The sequence below is a fragment of the Neoarius graeffei genome, chromosome 21 (genome assembly GCF_027579695.1).
Source record: "Neoarius graeffei isolate fNeoGra1 chromosome 21, fNeoGra1.pri, whole genome shotgun sequence".
In the NCBI taxonomy this organism is placed as follows: domain Eukaryota; kingdom Metazoa; phylum Chordata; class Actinopteri; order Siluriformes; family Ariidae; genus Neoarius; species Neoarius graeffei.
In genome coordinates, this window is record NC_083589.1 from 30,589,227 (window position 1) to 30,608,334 (window position 19,108).

The 19,108-nt window shown below is 44.0% G+C and overlaps 1 protein-coding gene across 1 annotated transcript in view; it reads left to right on the plus strand.

The window, feature by feature from the left end:
- Positions 1–724: 724 nt before the first annotated feature.
- ndufa12 (NADH:ubiquinone oxidoreductase subunit A12) overlaps positions 725–19,108 on the plus strand; it is a 28,982-nt gene continuing 10,598 nt past the window's right edge. The window contains exons 1-3 of the mRNA XM_060903611.1: positions 725–829; positions 8,388–8,470; positions 12,544–12,631. Coding sequence (XP_060759594.1) covers positions 741–829; positions 8,388–8,470; positions 12,544–12,631 — 260 coding nt within the window. The 5' untranslated portion in view covers positions 725–740. The remainder of the gene's footprint in view (positions 830–8,387; positions 8,471–12,543; positions 12,632–19,108) is intronic.

The following is a 19,108-nucleotide window of genomic DNA, read 5'->3' on the forward strand; positions in this document are numbered from 1 at the left end:
TAGAACAGAACTTGCGATCAGAGATTCTGGTTTCTGGAACACTGCGTGGGTTGCCAATTCCGCTTTTTATAAGCGACTTTGGGGCTTTCTTTTTTTGTGAGCTCACTTTAAAAAAAAAAATCAGAAGTCGTGGTTTGCGGGTTTTGGGGCTTGTGTTTCAGCGTTGTGACTTCTTTATAATTTTCTCCGTACACCGTCTCCCCTTTTACCTGCATACGATCCAATCATTATCATATTTTTTATTATTAAAAACAAAATATCAAATAATACTGAAGAGGGGAAAATAATACTGATCTAAATATGTTGTGTTTTTATTTTTAGACAGTATGTGTTTTGCTAACCCCTGGCACTAACCACTACACCACCGTGCTGCCCGACACACATTTGTTTATACATTAATTTATAGACGCGTGCGTGTATAAATAACATGTCCAGTTTGTGTTTTTCCTCAACATTTAGATGAATAACATGTCCAGTTTTGTGTAACTTCCTCGGCAGAGATCTGACCGAAGCGATCCAGTGTGAGTGGTAATATGGCGGCCAGATCGCGTCACTCTGGTTGACCAATGAGCTCTCCAGATATTACACACATAGATAACAGTGGCCAAACTGCAGAGACTGATGGCGAATGTAACCAATCAATGCACAGAAGATGCGCCCGAACTAGCCAATCCCAGCACACTGAGCGTCATATTATTAGCCAATCAGCGCGCCGGAGGCGGTGTTTGTTCCAGTCCAATATGGCGGTGTATGTTAACTTAGTCCGGAGAGCTGTTGGCCAAATCACGGGTCACGGTGGGGTGAAGGGATTATTCCTGCAGTTCTTCAGGTGGGTCTGGAAACATCAGCGTCCTGTGAATATGTGGAGAAGAAACTGGAGATTGAAAGTCGAAAAATCAGGAGAATTAAATCAGGAAACTGTAATGACCTCTGTGTAGTGTAGTGTAGTTGCTAGCTGTATAGTGTAGCATAGTTGCTAACTGTCTAGTGTAGTTGCTAGCTGTGTAGTGTAGCGTAGTTGCTAGCTGTGTAGTTGCTAGCTGTGTAGCATAGTTGCTAGCTGTGTAGTTGCTAGCTGTGTAGTGTAGCGTAGTTGCTAGCTGTGTAGTTGCTAGCTGTGTAGTTGCTAGCTGTGTAGTTGCTAGCTGTGTAGTGTAGCGTAGTTGCTAGCTGTGTAGTGTAGCGTAGTTGTTAGCTGCGTAGTTGCTAGCTGCGTAGTTGCTAGCTGCGTAGTTGCTAGCTGTATAGTTGCTAGCTGTGTAGTGTAGCGTAGTTGCTAGCTGTGTAGTTGCTAGCTGTGTAGTTGCTAGCTGTGTAGTGTAGCGTAGTTGCTAGCTGTGTAGCTGCTAGCTGTGTAGTTGCTAGCTGTGTAGTGTAGCGTAGTTGTTAGCTGTGTAGTGTAGCGTAGTTGCTAGCTGTGTAGTTGCTAGCTGTGTAGTTGCTAGCTGTGTAGCATAGCGTAGTTGCTAGCTGTGTAGCATAGCGTAGTTGCTAGCTGTGTAGTTGCTAGCTGCGTAGCGTAGTTGCTAGCTGTGTAGTTGCTAGCTGCGTAGCGTAGTTGCTAGCTGTGTAGTTGCTAGCTGCGTAGCGTAGTTGCTAGCTGTGTAGTTGCTAGCTGCGTAGCATAGTTGCTAGCTGTGTAGTTGCTAGCTGCGTAGCATAGTTGCTAGCTGTGTAGTTGCTAGCTGCGTAGCGTAGCGTAGTTGCTAGCTGTGTAGCGTAGTTGCTAGCTGTGTAGTTGCTAGCTGTGTAGTTGCTAGCTGTGTAGCGTAGTTGCTAGCTGTGTAGTTGCTAGCTGTGTAGTTGCTAGCTGTGTAGCGTAGCGTAGTTGCTAGCTGTGTAGCGTAGCGTAGTTGCTAGCTGTGTAGCGTAGCGTAGTTGCTAGCTGCGTAGTTGCTAGCTGCGTAGTTGCTAGCTGCGTAGTTGCTAGCTGCGTAGTTGCTAGCTGCGTAGCGTAGTTGCTAGCTGTGTAGCGTAGCGTAGTTGCTAGCTGTGTAGCGTAGCGTAGTTGCTAGCTGTGTAGTTGCTAGCTGTGTAGCGTAGCGTAGTTGCTAGCTCCGTAGTTGCTAGCTGTGTAGTTGCTAGCTCCGTAGTTGCTAGCTGTGTAGTTGCTAGCTGTGTAGCGTAGCGTAGTTGCTAGCTGCGTAGTTGCTAGCTGTGTAGTTGCTAGCTGTGTAGCGTAGCGTAGTTGCTAGCTGTGTAGTTGCTAGCTGTGTAGTGTAGTGTAGTTGCTAGCTGCGTAGTTGCTAGCTGTATAGTTGCTAGCTGTGTAGCGTAGCGTAGCTGCTAGCTGTGTAGCGTAGCTGCTAGCTGTGTAGCGTAGCTGCTAGCTGTGTAGTGTAGCGTAGTTGCTAGCTGTGTAGCGTAGCTGCTAGCTGTGTTGTGTAGCATAACTGTGTAGTGTAGTTGCTAGCTGTGTAGCATAGCTGCTAGCTGTGTAGCGTGTGTGCGTGTGTGTGCACACCTGACCTCGCCTCACCTGACCTCACCATCATGTCTGTATGAGCATGTTGGACATCCCTTTCCAAAATCACAGGCATTAATATGGACTTGGTTCTCCCTTTCTCCTCCGTAATGTCCTCCACTCTCCTTGAAACCTTTTCGACAACATCTTTGACTTTGTGCTCATTCAGTCAAAGGCGCATTAGTGACGTCAGGTGCTGATGTTGGACGAGAAGGCCTGGTTCACAATCGGCGTTCCAGTTCATGCCAGAGGCGTTCGATAGGGTCAGGGCTCAGTGCATTCAAAGGCATTCGAGTTCTTTCACTGTAACCTCGGCAACCCGAGTCATTAATCATGCTGGAACAGGAAAGAGTCTTCTCCGAACAGTTGGCACAAAGTTGGAAGCATTATTGATAATGATGATAATAATAATAAGTTCAACTTGTATAGCACCTTTTTTGCACCCAAGGTCGCTTTACAAAAAAAAAAAAAGGTAGTCCATCAAAAAGGGTCAGGATGTAATTGCAGTGGTGTAGCTGCCCACAATCCTAACAAAAGGCGCACACAGGTATGTCCCAAACCGCCTGCACGGCCACTGGGCAACACGGAGCGTTGGACAACCCTGATGTTAAAACTAGCAACGAGCTCACTACAGTCCGTAGCGAGGAGCACAGGCATCACCCATGGTGGACCAAGGCCTGAAGGAAACCGCTGTCCAAAACTGGGTCCAGAGCCACGTCACAGCCTGCAGACAAACTGTTCAAACAAAGAACAAAACTCAAACCATACAATCACAAAAAGAAAAACAAAGGGGGGGGGGAAAAATCTTAAAATATCTTTGTATGTTGCAGCCTTAAAGGGCATATTCTGGACCAATTTCGTGGGTTTTTTTTTTATCTGAACGAATGTCCCTTTACACACTCATCCAGAAGGGTAATTTTGCACAAGGCCATCTGTCTACAGCAGAAAAAAATAAAATAACAAAATGCGTCTGGAAAAATCCCAAGGGAGTCTGGAGCCAGATTCGTGACGTCACCTGCGGAAGCGCCAGCAGGCTGCGCGAGCTTTGCACGGTTTCAGTGCACAGCCTGTGTAGACCAAGCGCTCCCATTTCTCTCTCATTGTCCGGTCTTTTGGGAAACGATGAGTACTAATCCCATCAAGATTGGTGTTGCTACACCCTCCTACGATACATCTGTTAACCATTTTAATAATTACGCCATAATGTGGGCGGCACAGTGGTGTAGTGGTTAGCGCTGTCGCCTCACAGCAAGAAGGTCCGGGTTCGAGCCCCGGGGCCGGCGAGGGCCTTTCTGTGTAGAGTTTGCATGTTCTCCCCGTGTCCGCGTGGGTTTCCTCCGGGTGCTCCGGTTTCCCCCACAGTCCAAAGACATGCAGGTTAGGTTAACTGGTGACTCTAAATTGACCGTAGGTGTGAATGTGAGTGCGAATGGTTGTCTGTGTCTATGTGTCAGCCCTGTGATGACCTGGCAACTTGTCCAGGGTGTACCCCGCCTTTCACCCGTAGTCAGCTGGGATAGGCTCCAGCTTGCCTGCGACCCTGTAGAAGGATAAAGCGTCTAGAGATAATGAGATGAGACGTGATAATGTTGAAGAAATTTGCAGAAAACCACCAGGTCGTTTTCTCATAAACAAACCAGCGCTGATGTAGGATTCAGAAGGAGGCGTCCCGCACGCAACGTCATGAAAATCAGTCCCGGGAAATCTGCCAAGTTTTTTCAGAGGCAGAACAATTCGCCCCAAATAGCATGATTTCAACTGAATTTTTCTGGTATTGCGCAAGGGAAAAACATTGCACAGAATGTGACAGATATTTGACCAAAGTTTAATATAAAATAGGAGAATTACACTGATCTTGCTCCTGAATTTACCCGTGATATGCATTTTAATATTACCATTTCCCTTCACTGGAAATGGACCCTGAAAAACAGCCCCAGGTCTTTATTCCTCCTCCAACAGACTTTACTGTTGGCACAGGAGGTAACATTTCTCCCGGCATGTACCAAACCCAGATTCGTCCATCAGACCATCTAGTCAGATAGTAAAGTGTGACTCATCACTCCAGAGAAGACGTTTGCACCGCTCCAGAGTCCAGTGGCGGTGTGCTTTACACCACTCCAGCCGATGCTTGGTGTTGCACACCGTGATCTTTGGCTTGTGTGCAGCTGCTCGGCTGTGGAAACTCCGTCCGTGAAGCTCTCGGCACACGGTTTCACGAGGCAGTGTGGAAGTCTGTAGTGAAGGTTACAACAGAGTAGGAGGTCATTACACACTATGCTCTTCAGCACTCAGCAGCCCTGTTACAGTATGTGAGTTTGCCTGCTTTAATGGTTCATTGTTGAGATGTTATAGTTCAAACACAGCTACAGTGTCTTGCGAAAGTATTCATCCCCCTTGGTGTTTGTCCTGTTTTGTCGCATTACAAGCTGAAATTAAAATGGATTTTTGGAGGGTTAGCACCATTTGATTTACACAACATGCCTACAACTTTAAAGGTGCAAATTGTTTTCTTGTGACACAAACAATAATTAAGATGAAAAAACAGAAATCTGGAGTGTGCCTAAGTATTCACCCCCTTTCGTATGAAACCCCTAAATAAGAGCTGCTCCAACCAATTCACTTCATAAGTCATGTAATTAGTTGATTAAGATCCACCTGTGTGCAATCAAAGTGTCACATGATCTGTCACATGATGTCTGTAGAGATCAACCTGTTCTGGAAGGACCCTGACTCTGCAACACTACTAAGCAACAACATGAAAACCAAGGAGCCTCCAAACAGGTCAGAGACAAAGTTGTGGAGAAGTATGGATCAGGGTTGGGTTATAAAAAATATCCCAAACTTTGAATATCCCAGGGAGCGCCATTAAATCCATTATAGCAAAATGGAAAGAATATGGCACCACTACAAACCTGACAAGAGAAGGACGTCCACCAAAACTCACAGGAGGGCATTAATCAGAGATGCAACAAAGACACCAAAGATGACACTGAAGGAGCTGCAAAGATCCACAGCGGAGATGGGAGGATCTGTCCAAATGACCACTTTAAGCTGTACACTCCACAGAGCAGGGCTTTATGGACTAGTGGCCAGAAGAAAAAAAGTCATTGCTTAAAGAAAACACGTTTGGAGTTTGCCCAGCAGCATGTGGCAGACTCCCCAAACACATGGAAGAAGATTCTCTGGTCAAATGAGACTAATGCAAGTTTACATTAGACCGTATCTGTCTCGTTTTCTTCGCGGATGCACTGTCCGTTTACATTAAAACGCCTGGAAACGCCGGGAAACGGGAATCCGCCAGGGTCCACGTATTCAATCCAGATCGTGTCAGCTCCGGTGCTGTGTAAACATTGAGAATACGCGGATACGCTGTGCTGAGCTCTAGCTGGCGTCTCATTGGACAACGTCACTGTGACATCCACCTTCCTGATTCGCTGGCGTTGGTCATGTGACGCGACTGCTGAAAAATGGCGCGGACTTCCGCCTTGTATCACCTTTCATTAAAGAGTATAAAAGTATGAAAATACTGCAAATACTGATGCAAATACTGCCCATTGTGTAGTTATGATTGTCTTTAGGCTTGCCATCCTTCCACTTGCAAGTGGTAAGTGACGCGCATGCCTGACATGCACTGAGATCACACACACAGCGGCTCAGTCCCGAATCACTGCTCGTGTGCTTCACTCGCGCGCTCTGTGAGCTGCGCAGGGCCGGAGTGCGCACCCTCCAGAGGGCACTCGCTGTTCAGGGCGGAGTGATTTGGAGCACAGGATGCCTGCGGAGCCGAGCATATCCGTGTATTGGCGTTGCTGTGTGCACGCGAATCGTGTATTGGTGTTGCTGTGTGCACGCTAATCGTTTTAAAAACGTTAATCTGATGATCTGCTGATACGGTCTAATGTAAACCCCACCTAAAATTGATCTTTTTGGCCATCATGGGAAATGCCATGTGTGGTGCAAACCCAACACCCTGAGAACCCCATTCCTACAGTGAAGCATGGTGGTGGCAGCATCATACTGTGGGGATGTTTTTCATCCGCAGGGACAGGAAAGCTGGTCAGGACTGAAGGAAAGATGGATGGCATTAAATACAGGGCAATTCTGGAGGAAAACCTGTTTGAGTCGGCCAGAGGTTTGAGACTTGGATGAAGGTTCACGTTCCAGCAGGACAATGACCCTAAACATACTGCTAAAGCTACATTGGAGTGGTTTAAAGGGAAACATTTAAATGTCTTGGAATGGCCTAATCAAAGCCCAGACCTCAATCCAATTGAGAATCTGTGGCAGAACTTGAAGATCGCTGTCCACCAACACAACCCATCTAACTTGAAGGAGTTGGAGCAGTTTTGCCTTGAGGAATGGGCAGCAATCCCAGTGGCTAGATGTGCTAAGCTAATATGCCCCTTTTCCACCAAAGCAGTTCCAGGGCTGGTTCGGGGCCAGTGCTTAGTTTGGAACCGGGTTTTCTGTTTCCACTGACAAAGAACTGGCTCTGGGGCCAGAAAAACCGGTTCCAGGCTAGCACCAACTCTCTGCTGGGCCAGAGGAAAGAACTGCCTACGTCAGTCGGGGGGCGGAGTTGTTAAGACCAACAACAATAATAAGACCGCGAAAGATCGCCATTTTTAAGCGACGAGAAGCAGCGGCTGTACAAACGAAGTCATCCATTATTATTATTATTGTTGTTGCTGCTGCTGCTTCTTCCGTGTTGTTTTTGCTTTGATATTCGCGCCAAGGTTTATCCAAGCGTAGCGACGTAACTGACGTATACAACGACGTAACTGACGTGGCTTCCCTTAGCACCACGAGCTATGGAAAAGCAAACTGGTTCTCAGCTGGCTTGCAAGTTGAACGAGTTGTGAACCAGCACCAGCACTGGCCCCGAACCAGCCCTGGAACTGATTTGGTGGAAAAGGGGTAATAGAGACATACCCCAAGAGACTTGCAGCAAAAGGTGGCTCTACAAAGTATTGACTTTGGACGGTGAATACCTATGCACACTCCAGATTTCTGTTCATCTCATCTCATCTCATCTCATCTCATTATCTGTAGCCGCTTTATCCTGTTCTACAGGGTCGCAGGCAAGCTGGAGCCTATCCCAGCTGACTACGGGCGAAAGGCGGGGTACACCCTGGACAAGTCGCCAGGTCATCACAGGGCTGACACATAGACACAGACAACCATTCACACTCACATTCACACCTACGGTCAATTTAGAGTCACCAGTTAACCTAACCTGCATGTCTTTGGACTGTGGGGGAAACCGGAGCACCCGGAGGAAACCCACGCGGACACGGGGACAACATGCAAACTCCGCACAGAAAGGCCCTCGCCGGCCACGGGGCCCGAACCCGGACCTTCTTGCTGTGAGGCAACAGCGCTAACCACTACACCACCGTGCTGCCCCCAGGTTTCTGTTTTTTATCTTAATTATTGTTTGTGTCCCAAGGGAAAAAAACAACGTGCATCTTTAAAGTTGTAGGCATGTTGTGTAAATCAAATGGTGCTAACTGTCCAAAAATCCATTTTAATTCCTGCTTGTAATGCAACAAAACAGGACAAACACCAAGGGGGACGAATACTTTTTTGCAAGACACCGTATAGATGACCGGGGCCGATCTAGCAGGACACAAATTTCACAAACTGGCTTGTGATGAAGGTGATGTCTTTTGACTGAGCTCTTCAGTCTGACAGCATCTCCTGCCAGTGTTTTGTCTGTGGAGAGTGTGTGGCTGAGGGTTTGATTTGTTGGTAGTGGATGTGCCTGAAACGCCTGAAGTCGGTCGTTAGGAGGGGTGTCCACATACTTTTGGTGTATTAATTATATCATGTGTTGCTAAAATAAGCAACTGTTTGCTTACGCAGCCTGCAAGAGCTCATACAGTCCGGCTGTAGATTTTTATGTATTTTTATTTAATTACAGGGTAAACGATGTGAAAACAGGAGCTCTGGTCGGCGTCGACAAATACGGCAACAAGTACTACGAAGACAAGATGTATTTCTTTGGTAAGCTTCCTAATACATAAATATTTGCTACTATGCTGTTGTGCATAAATATTTGCACCCTGTTTTGAGCTTTCCCATATTTTGTAGTGTAACGTTCTGAATATGCACGTGTCGTGATTATTAAATGGCGTATCACGTTTTTTAGCGTGGATGTTGATGCGTATCATGACACTTGCAGGAGAGATTATGGGGGAAACGCACCATATCTCTAACAGGAGAAACCCAGTTCTGACATAAGTCACAGTGCTGAAATCTCCAGTATGTGACAGGAGTGTAACGATCAGGAGATTTAGAAGGATGCAATGATGGAAATGAATCAAGGTAACGATCATAAATCAATTACGATGGATTATAAATCAGTTCTTATCAAACAAGGACAGATAACATGTGTATTTAAAAAAAAAAAAAGAAGTTTTTCTTTACATCATCAGTCGTGAATTAACATCAGGCTCCAGATTCAGGATAAAGTTGGATAAAAGTCGATCGTATCCGTTATTAAATCGAGTCAGTGTTGTATCAGTGCAGAGTCAGTGATGTCATCAAAAGTCAGATCCCTGCCTTATGAATCTCCAGCAGATTTGATCACTTCCTGACACCCTTATTTATTACTAATAACAGTCTTTATTTTAAAAAAAAAGATACAAGCAAAGCTATTACAGCGTATTAGGGTCATTGTAGGTGCATATATTAAAAAAAAAAACAACGGAGTTGAGGCAGGGGATAATATTGTGAGGGGAGGAACTCAATTTCTGAAATTAGTCATACATTTATGAGGGAAAAAAACCTTCATATTCTCTACGACTATAAAGTCCTTGCTTCCCTCCATCTCTCCCTCCCCCACTGTACTGGCCTTAAAAGAGAACTGAAGTCATTTTTAAACTTGCTTTATTTCTTAATTACCGTGTTATTCAGTTACGTTTTCGGTTTTAGTAACCTTATATCGTGACTCGTATTGGCAGATTATATTCCACTTATCAGGCTTTTCGGTTTTTATTCGTGTTGAATGGAGTCCGTTTGGTCCACGGCAGGCGTCGCTTATCCGCACGATCTTCACGAGACTTGTGCGAGACTTCAAACGTGAAGTGTCAGCGCCGCCATTTTGAAAACTGTTTACGCAGCGGCCAGATCGCCGTATCATTCCAATTTAGAGTAATTTCGAGATTTGCCAGTTTCATCAGTGATGGAGTGTCAGTCCTGTGCGCTGTGGCGTGTACACCTGAAGGTGCGCCGAGTGGACTCCAGCACGCACGCCGTGAACAAGGCGCACCTGAGCTCAATTAAGGAACCGTGTGTTTGCCTATTTAAGGACTGTGCTGATGCATTTGCATCGCAAAGTATTACGATACGCATTACCGAGCCTTTCTACCCGTTGTCTTGATTTCCTGTTTCTCGTCCTCGCTTAGCCTTTGATGTCCTGTTTGCGCCTCGACCGACCCTTTTGCCTGTATTCTCGTTTTTGATCTCGCCTGCCGTTTTGGATCGTTTGCCTGTGTATGTATCGTCTCACTGTGTATATATTCTGCACTTTATTAAACTGTATACTTCTGCACGTACATCTGCCTCCCGCGCGTACGTGACATGGAGATTATTCCATACGACTTCGAATGAGTTGGAAAGACGACAGGATAAGGACGAGTCCGTCACGCTGGTATTTACGTCATTACTGTCGCATGATTAAAACGTGCCAGATCAGGCGGCTGGCGGGTTTTCAAAATAATAAATACATGTATGTATTTTTGTGATAAATACATATTATACTGAGCGCATTTCCCACATAATCCTCACTAAGGTTCCGGACAGCACTACAAAATGGCGTCCGCACTATATAGTGAGTAGGGAGCGATTTCGGACACAGGGAAAACTTCCGGCTTGATGACGTCAGCATTCGAAAGAGGGCGCGCGCGTCTTTTGGCAACGTTGGCAGATGTTGGTCGCTTTGATTTCCGCTGTACGTTTTACTTCCGTCCTACAACGTCTCGCACAGGTCTCAGCGAATCTCGTTTACGGCCGTTGCTTTGACTTATGGACACAGAGCATATTTCAAACACTCATAACTTGTTATAGCAGTGACAAAATAGCTATCAAAAATGCATTCCGATATTTAATAAAATGAGAAATAGAATTTTGATGATAATTTTTGCCTTCAGTTCTCCTTTAATCAGGGATGAAAGTCTTCCGGATTTACTTGGAAATCCGGATATTTGACAAAACTCTTGAAAATCTCCGGTTTCCCGAATGGAGAAATTTATTTTTCGGATTTTTCGCGTTCCTAGACGTGGCGTAATACTTCGCATTGTCCTTGCATGGGCGTGGTCCTTAAATAGCCCAAACATAGTTCATTGATTAAAGACAGGTGTTCTTTGTGAACGGTGCGCGTGCCGGAGCTCGTTAGGCGCACGTGCCGAAGGTGCACCTTCAGGTGCACGTGCTAAGGTGCGCAGGACACACCATTCTGCGTAACACAACCGCACTAGAAGGCATGGTCAAGCTGCCAGTGTAGCTGCAGTCTTTTTAGTTGCGAATTATGAGTATTTCCTCTTGTGTTAATAATTCGCCGTGTCAAAACAAGCAAAACTTTCCTTCTTCTTTCAACGTGAAGAGAGGTAAGCAATTTATTATATATATTTCCATCAAAGTTGCATTTTGTGGTTTCGAAGCTAAGTTTTAGCACCGTTTCTAGAACACATCATCAAGAAAATGTGGAAGAAACAGCAATAATGGAAGAGCCGGTTTCTAAGCTGCCTAAAACTAGCAATGGGAATTGTGACAGTTTGTGTAGGTGGGTGGAGCACAGAAGGACGGCAGGACAGAACTGAGTTCACAAAACTGGCTTTATTCAGCTTTTCAGCCTATGCACACTCTCACACACACTCAGACACCCGCACACACATCAGTCATCTGGTTGGGGAGAGAGCTCTCTCTGCTCTCGCTGTCTCTCCTTAAACAGGGCGCGGTCACTGGGAAGACACACACACACAAACACATTAATTAACATCAGGTGCAGTGATTCTGCCACTTACCTTCCCTGACTCCGCCCTCCTGCCACAGACCAATGCTTGACCACGCCCCCCGCTGCCACAGTAATTTATTTTGTTACATAATGCACTCAGGCTGCCAGTCAGTGTGTGACTGACACACACACACCCACCCTGAAAAATCCTAGCTACGCCCCTGATTTACATGAGAAATGTGGTCTTCATTGGTGTTTAAATTTACAGACAATACGAACTAATGTAAACTATTGGCTTCAACTCGCATAAATATGAATTGGAAATGTTTAGTTCACTTTAGCTTCTGCAAACGCACAACTCGACTAAAAGATTGATAAACGAGGCTCAACGTCCCCAACATTGAAACCTGAAAGCTTTAGAAACTCTAACAGACCTTTACTTTTTAACAGGACTGTTTTGGGATTTTGCTGAGTTCAACTGTCTGATATTTTTCAAAGTAATGAACTGTGTAGCAGGAAAATCACCGCGTTTTCTAAATGCACTCCTGAAAATTACTCATTAACTCGGGGAATTAAATTAGATGTTTTTGACAAGTTAATCATTAATGCACATGAAAGAAAAAGGCTTAAAAGTTATAACTTGTTTTAGTGAAAATAAGTACTAAAATGCACTAGAATGCAGGGGTTTGTGTGTTATGTTATTAAAATTTTTTCAGGGGACGTTGCCCCCACCTTAGTTTGACTTTCAAAAGTTCAGGTTTTTTTCTTTGCTCCACTTTCATCTCTATTTAACACGCTGGCATTCATATTATTGTACAAAACCCTGGTATATCCAGCAGTGTAATGAAATGTGTGTGGTGTTTTTTGCAGTAAAAGATTTGACCCCAGCTTATCCAGGTTATTTCCACCCAGTCCCTCGGGTTGATTAAGCGGTGGAGTAGAACGCCTCAGTAGCGTGGTGTAAATGATCTGAATTGGCCCATCGCTGTGGTGTTGATTTTTAATTTCGTGTTTCCATTTCTCAGGGTCTTCACCATGCTTGTAATTTGCGAATCTGCAGCTTGTATAAATGTAATCCATGACTCCGTCATAACCGGCCTTTCTATTGCTGTCTCTGCTGCAGGCCGTCACCGATGGGTCGTTTACACCACAGAGATGAACGGCAAGAGAACGATGTGGGACGTCGACGGCAGCATGGTGCCTGCAGAATGGTAACATAGCACCAGCCCTCCGTCCGCAACATCCAGCACTTTCTGGAGTTCTCCAGTACTTCATTACATCACACGCTTGTATTTATTTTTGTTTATACAGAATCATGATATACACTCTCTGGGTTTATTATTTTGTTTGAGGCGTCAGACAGCTGTGTATAAGTGAAGAGGAACTGGACACACCGTGTGTTTACACAGAAAGAATCCACACCATGGTGGTGTGATGCAGTACAGCATACAGCAGAGTGCGTTAAGAGCAGTGTGGTGGATTATTTGTTGTTCTGCTTCATACCACAGTGATTCAGAAATGATTTTAGTGTTTATTAATAAATAACACCTTGAGCATTAGTATAGGTAATCGTATGGGGCCGAGTAAAATTAAGGCTTAATTTCACGAGTGATTTCGAAGTTCAAAACTTCGCAATCACGTGTGAAATTGGTCCTTAATTTTACGAGGAACCATACGATTACTTGTTTATAATATATAGGCCCAAATTCATACTTCGGAAGCCATTCAAGTTCGCAACATTTTGTCATTCACGTTTTCTGAACCAATCAGGGCGCGAGACTATCTTGCACGTTTGAATCAGTTTCTAAAGCGTTCCTTGTTTTCGCAAATCTCTCGCTTTTCCCTCGACGACTTTTCGTGATTCTTGAAAAGTAACATCTTTCAGGATCGATCCCGGATATTTCTCTGGTCTCAGATGCCGATCCAATGCTGCTTGCATTACTCTAAGAGCGTCTGGTTCATAGTTTTCCCCATTTTCTTTCCTCACTTCTCCATAAAACTGCGATAGCACCTTGTCTAACTCACAGCATTTATATGCCACTAGAGTCTCGTTTATTTGTCTTTCTGCAGCCCGTTTCTTAAACACGGAAAGCCAAAAATTCGCACTTTTTTGGGGGTGGGGGGGTTATTTTCATTTTCGCTTGCAGCTTTCAATTGGTTTATCATTTCTTCGTCAAATATTAGATTAGATTAGATTCACTTTATTCATCCCACATGGGGGAAATTCACGTGTTACAGTAGCAAGAAAATGTCAAACAGATAACAAATAAAACTGAAAAAGTATAGAAAAATTGCCTTATTGAGAGGCTCGGAAAAATTGCACACTACATGTAGACTCTGTGTATATATACACACATATATATAAAATTTATGTATATAAGTATGCATAAAAATAGTTTAAGGCCTATATTAATTGCACATAATAATTGCATCGATGAGAGATGGCAGAGGTAGTAGTGGTGAAGTAGTGCAAATATAACGACAAACAGGTTATTGTTGCTACGTTACAAGTTGTGGGTGTTCTACAGTCTGACAGCAGCAGGTATGAATGACCTGCGGTATCTCTCCTTCTTACACCATGAGTGTAGCAGTCTCCTACTAAACGAGCTGCTTAAAGCCCCCACAGTCTCATGTAGGGGGTGAGAGGGATTATCCATGATTGAGGTCAGCTTGGCTAACATCCTCCTCTCACCCACCACCTCAATGGAGTCCAGAGGACGGTCCAAGACTGAGCCAGCCCTTCTGACCAGTTTATTAAGTTTCTTCCTGTCCCTCTCTGAACTTCCACAGCCCCAGCAGACCACAGCGTAGAAAATCGCTGATGCTACCACAGAGTCATAAAAAGTCCTAAGCAGTGTCCTGCACACACCAAAAGACCTCAGTCTTCTCAAGAGGTGGAGACGACTTTGGCCCTTCTTGTACAGGACATCTGTGTTGTTAGTCCAGTCCAGCAACTAATCGAAACGTGGCATTGCTGAGTCAGCAGAGTCAGCCATTTTGTTGACAAAATTTGCTACTTTTTGTAACCGTAACCAAGCAATGAACTAGCCAATAGCATTTCAGAAATACGGCCCCGTAACCAAGCAATGAACTAGCCAATAGCATTTCAGAAATACAGCCCCGTAACCAAGCAATGAACTAGCCTATGGAGCACTTGCATGTGACGTCACAGCCGATCCAGATTGTGACAGACGCCATCTTGTCGGTCAAACGCCATATTTCCACCTTCTACTTCTGGTTCTACTTCTACCTTTTCTTCTGGAAAACCCTACTATATACAATTCTACTACAACGGCTGCGGCTACAAGCTCTCCCTACCTGTGCACGTTTTTTATGTTTTTTGTGTGTATTTTTGCGTGTTGTTCGTCTGTACCGGACTTCAATATCCACTACAACCGTATGGACTTACTGGACATTGGTTTCAAGCAGAAAATGACGGTTTGTAGCGATTTCCATCGCATGCACAGCATTCCGGATGAGAAAAAAAAAAACATTCCGGACGAGATAGCGAGACCAGCAGGGTCTCCGTGGATTGTTATTGGAAGCAAAGCGAAGGAGGCGGCGCCGGGAGAGGAAGCAAAAGCGAGGCTGCAGAGCCGGCCTGTTGACTAAGCTCAGAAAACAGCCACTCAAATCTCCACTGCTAAGCCTCTACCTCTCCAACGCCAGATCCATGGTAAACAAGACGGACGATTTGGAATTACAGCTGGAATTACCTTATTCTATTCTATAATCGGCTGGTCAGTGCTATACTCAATACTTAAGTGACTTACCCATCCAGTGAGGATCATTTTCTTGTTTACAAGATGCCACATCTGAGTCGCTGACAAATCCTGAATTTCTGTAAAGATAACTGTCCAGAGATTTATAAGCATGCAGTGCTTCACCACTGAACAGCGAGGGAAAGTTGATGAGGTAATTATACACGTCCGGGTATTCCACCTCTGGCAGTTCCATATCCACTGACACGGTTGTGAAAACTCCGTCCGGTAAGCCATAAGGGTCACTAATCTGTAGATCGTTTATTTTAGACATATATCTAGTTATCTGTTCATTAGAAAAATGAGCCGTGTAGTCCGTCGGTTGAAATTGATCCATTCTGTACACGAGTGCAGCAATATTCAGCTGTGCTGTTGACCGACAAGATGGCGGCTGTGTACTTTCCGATCACGTGACTGCAAGATCTCTATAGCATTTCAGAAATACGGCCCCGTAACCAAGCAATGAACTAGCCAATAGCATTTCAGAAATACAGCCCCGTATTAAGGAAAAAAAGCCCTCCTTGATTGGCCAATCAGAATTGAGTAATTTGGCCCTATGGATTATAATAACGGTTTATAGTTGGATTTAATCTTGGATTTAAAGCTAGACTGCCATTCAGATTTTTCAAGTGTAAATCATAAAAAAAAATTTCCCTGATACCCGATTATTTTTGTTTAGTGGACCGAAACCTACTGAACTCAAATCACAGACTTCCAATTTTATTAGTGTTTTTTTTTAAAAAGAACAATTAATGAATTTAAGGCCACGTGGCCCTAAATTCTCCGCTATTTTTTCCTGCTTCACCATGACCCAATTCAAGATACTACGTCATGCATGATGTGGTGGGCTTTCCCCGTTCGCGCAAGCCATTGTGGGATACAAATTTGAAACAGGAGAGAAAAATGGAGGACGTGAGTGGGCGAATGAAACGTGAAAGACTGACTACAGTAACAGAAAGTGAGAAGAAAAGACGTTATGTTATATACGAATGTCCCATGTCCGAGAAATGATCTGGAGCATGGCCCAGTAGATAGAAAGAAGGAGTCAGCAAAAACTGTTTACCAGTGACCTCCTGGATTACAGAGTGAACCCCCTTCCAGAAAGTCTGGATGCGGTCACATGACCAAACCAAGTGAATAAATGTACTTTTGTGTGTTTTACATTTATAACAAAGGTTAGAAGTGTCAGGGAACATTCTGTGGAGGCGAACAGGTGTGTAATAAGTTCGGTGAAAAAATTTCAAGTTCTGTTCATGTCTAGAGATTGAAGTACATTTAGGAAAAACCCCGCTGCAGACCTTGTCCCAGTCTGATTAAACGTCACCTCCAGATCACGCTCCCACAACAGCCTCAGAGAGTCGTAGCCTGAAGAATCAGAATAAAGTAATGAAGTATAAATCTTGGAAATCAGTCCTTTGGGAGATTTGGCCAAAACTATAGTATTTTCCAGCTCTAACGGTCTCATGCGGATCCCGCCTGTCCTCAAGAGAGACCCGATAAAGTGACGAATTTGGCGATACTTGTAAAAATCCGTGTGGGGATATTAAAACCAGCCCTGATTTGCTCAAATGACTTAAGAGTCGGAGACCAACAGGTCTGTAAAGTTTGACAGGCCCTTAGATGTCCACTCCATCAAACCAATACTCCTAATCTGTGCTGGTAAATCTGGATTCAGAGCCAGGGGAGAACGGAGAGAGATGGCAGGGGGAATAATTAGGTATTTCTTCACATCTCGCCAAACCAGTAATGTGTTATAGACTATTGTTATTCTTGAGATGATTTTTTTTTTTTTAAAGATATTTTTTGGGCTTTTTTCACCTTTATTATTGGATAGGACAGTGTAGAGACAGGAAATGAGCGGGAGAGAGACACGGGGAGGGATCGGGAAATGACCTCGGGCCAGAATCGAACCCGGGTCCCCGGATTTATGGTATGGCGCCTTATCCACCTGAGCCAAGATTCAAGACCCAACCATAAGGAATCTTTCTTGTTCATAAACCAATTTGACATCGTTTTAAGTTGTGCTGACCAATAATATAGTTGTAGATTGGGCAGGGATAAGCATCCCAGATCCTTTGGCTTCGTAAGTATAGAGAACTTAACTCTTTGGTGTTTGTTATTCCAAATATAGCGAGAGATATGAGAGTTCAGTGACTTAAAGAAGGCAGGGGTCAAATAGCACGGGAGATTTTGAAATAGTTCAACCGAGGCAGAATATTCATTTTTATAGTGTTGATTTTTCCCAAGAAGAGAAGTTGGTAAGGAGGCCCATTTTGTCAGCTCATTCTTAACCTTTTGAATTCGGGGTGAGTAATTAGTTTCAAGCAGATTATTTGAATCAGGAGTGACAAAGATACCTAAATATTTGAAACGCCTCTTAGACACTTGAAAAGGAGATTGTATTGACATATCCTGGGGGATATTAAAGGGCGTAGCAACCGACTTCCCTAGGTTAATCTTATGACCCGATAAGGTACTGAATATGGCTATAGGTTTCAAAACTGCTGGGATAGATTTCTCGGGTTTATTCAAATCTAAAAGGACGACATCTGCAAATAAGGAAATAATGTGGTTTTCGTCACCTATCCTAGAGGTTAATTCTGATGACCTCGGCCAAAGGTTCAATAAACAATATAAATAATAAAGGTGACGGGGCGCACCGGGAAGCCATCAGACAGCAGGCCGTTAATAACCGTGGCTATTGAGTCTGAATAGAAAGTTTTAATCATATTAATGACGTTAGAGCCCAGACCGAATTTTTCTAATACCAGAAACAAAAAAGACCATTCCACTCGGTCAGAGGCCTTTTCGGCATCAAGGGAGACCATCAGCGCCGGGTTTTTGAGTATTAAGATACTGAACAACATTAAGAGCACGGCGTACATTGTCTGTACCATATCTTGATTTTTCAAACCCTGCCTGATCTGGGTTTATTATTTTCCGAAGGATGTTTTCTAATCTCCGAGCCAGTACCTTTGCAACAGTTTTGTAGTCCACATTTAGGAGACTAATAGGCCTAAATGATGAACAATCCCAAGGGTTATCATCTTTTTTTAAAAGCAGACTAATGGAAGCGTATCTCCAGGAGGGGGGATGCCATCTCTTAAAATACCATTGATGGCGGGCATAAAAATTGGATGGATCTCTGTCCAGAATTTCTTTAAAAATTCCAGTGGAAACCGCACTAGAAGGCATGGTCAAGCTGCCAGTGTAGCTGCAGGCTTTTTAGTTGCGAATTACAAGTATTTCCTTTTGTGTTAATTCGCCATGTCAAAACAAGCAAACCTTTCCTCCTCCTTTCGACCTGAAGAGAGGTAAGCAATTTATTATACATTTTTGTCCATCAAAGATGCATTTTGTGGTTTCGAAGCGAAGTTTTAGTGCCGTTTCTAGAACACAACATCAAGAAAACATGGAAGAAACAGCAATAATGGAAGAGCCGGTTTCTAAGCTGCCTAAAACTAGCAATGGTAATTTATTTTTTGTTACATACCGTATTTTCTGGACTATAAGCCGCTACTTTTTTCCTAGGTTTTGAACCATGCGGCTTATACAAAGGTGTGGCTATTCTGTGGATTTTTCTTCCACCGCTAGGGGCGCTCTAACCGGAAGTAGAATCAAAAATAAGATAGACGAAAAATCAATGCAAAGAAGAATTAGCAGATCTTTTAGCAGATAGAACACGCACGACAAATGACTAACTGGTAATTATTTTCAAATCCAGCGAAGATGATTAAAGTGACTTGTGGTTTCAAACACAGGAGAAATGAAGGTAAATAAATACCGGTTATTTTCTCTTGGTTCTGTTCCGTTTTAATCAGCAAAGTTGCTGCCGTGTTAAAAGGCACTGTTCGGAAAGAATCTGTTCAGGTACATACATGTACATTTACAGTACAAAATCGTTCTGTACATGCAGTAAATATCTAA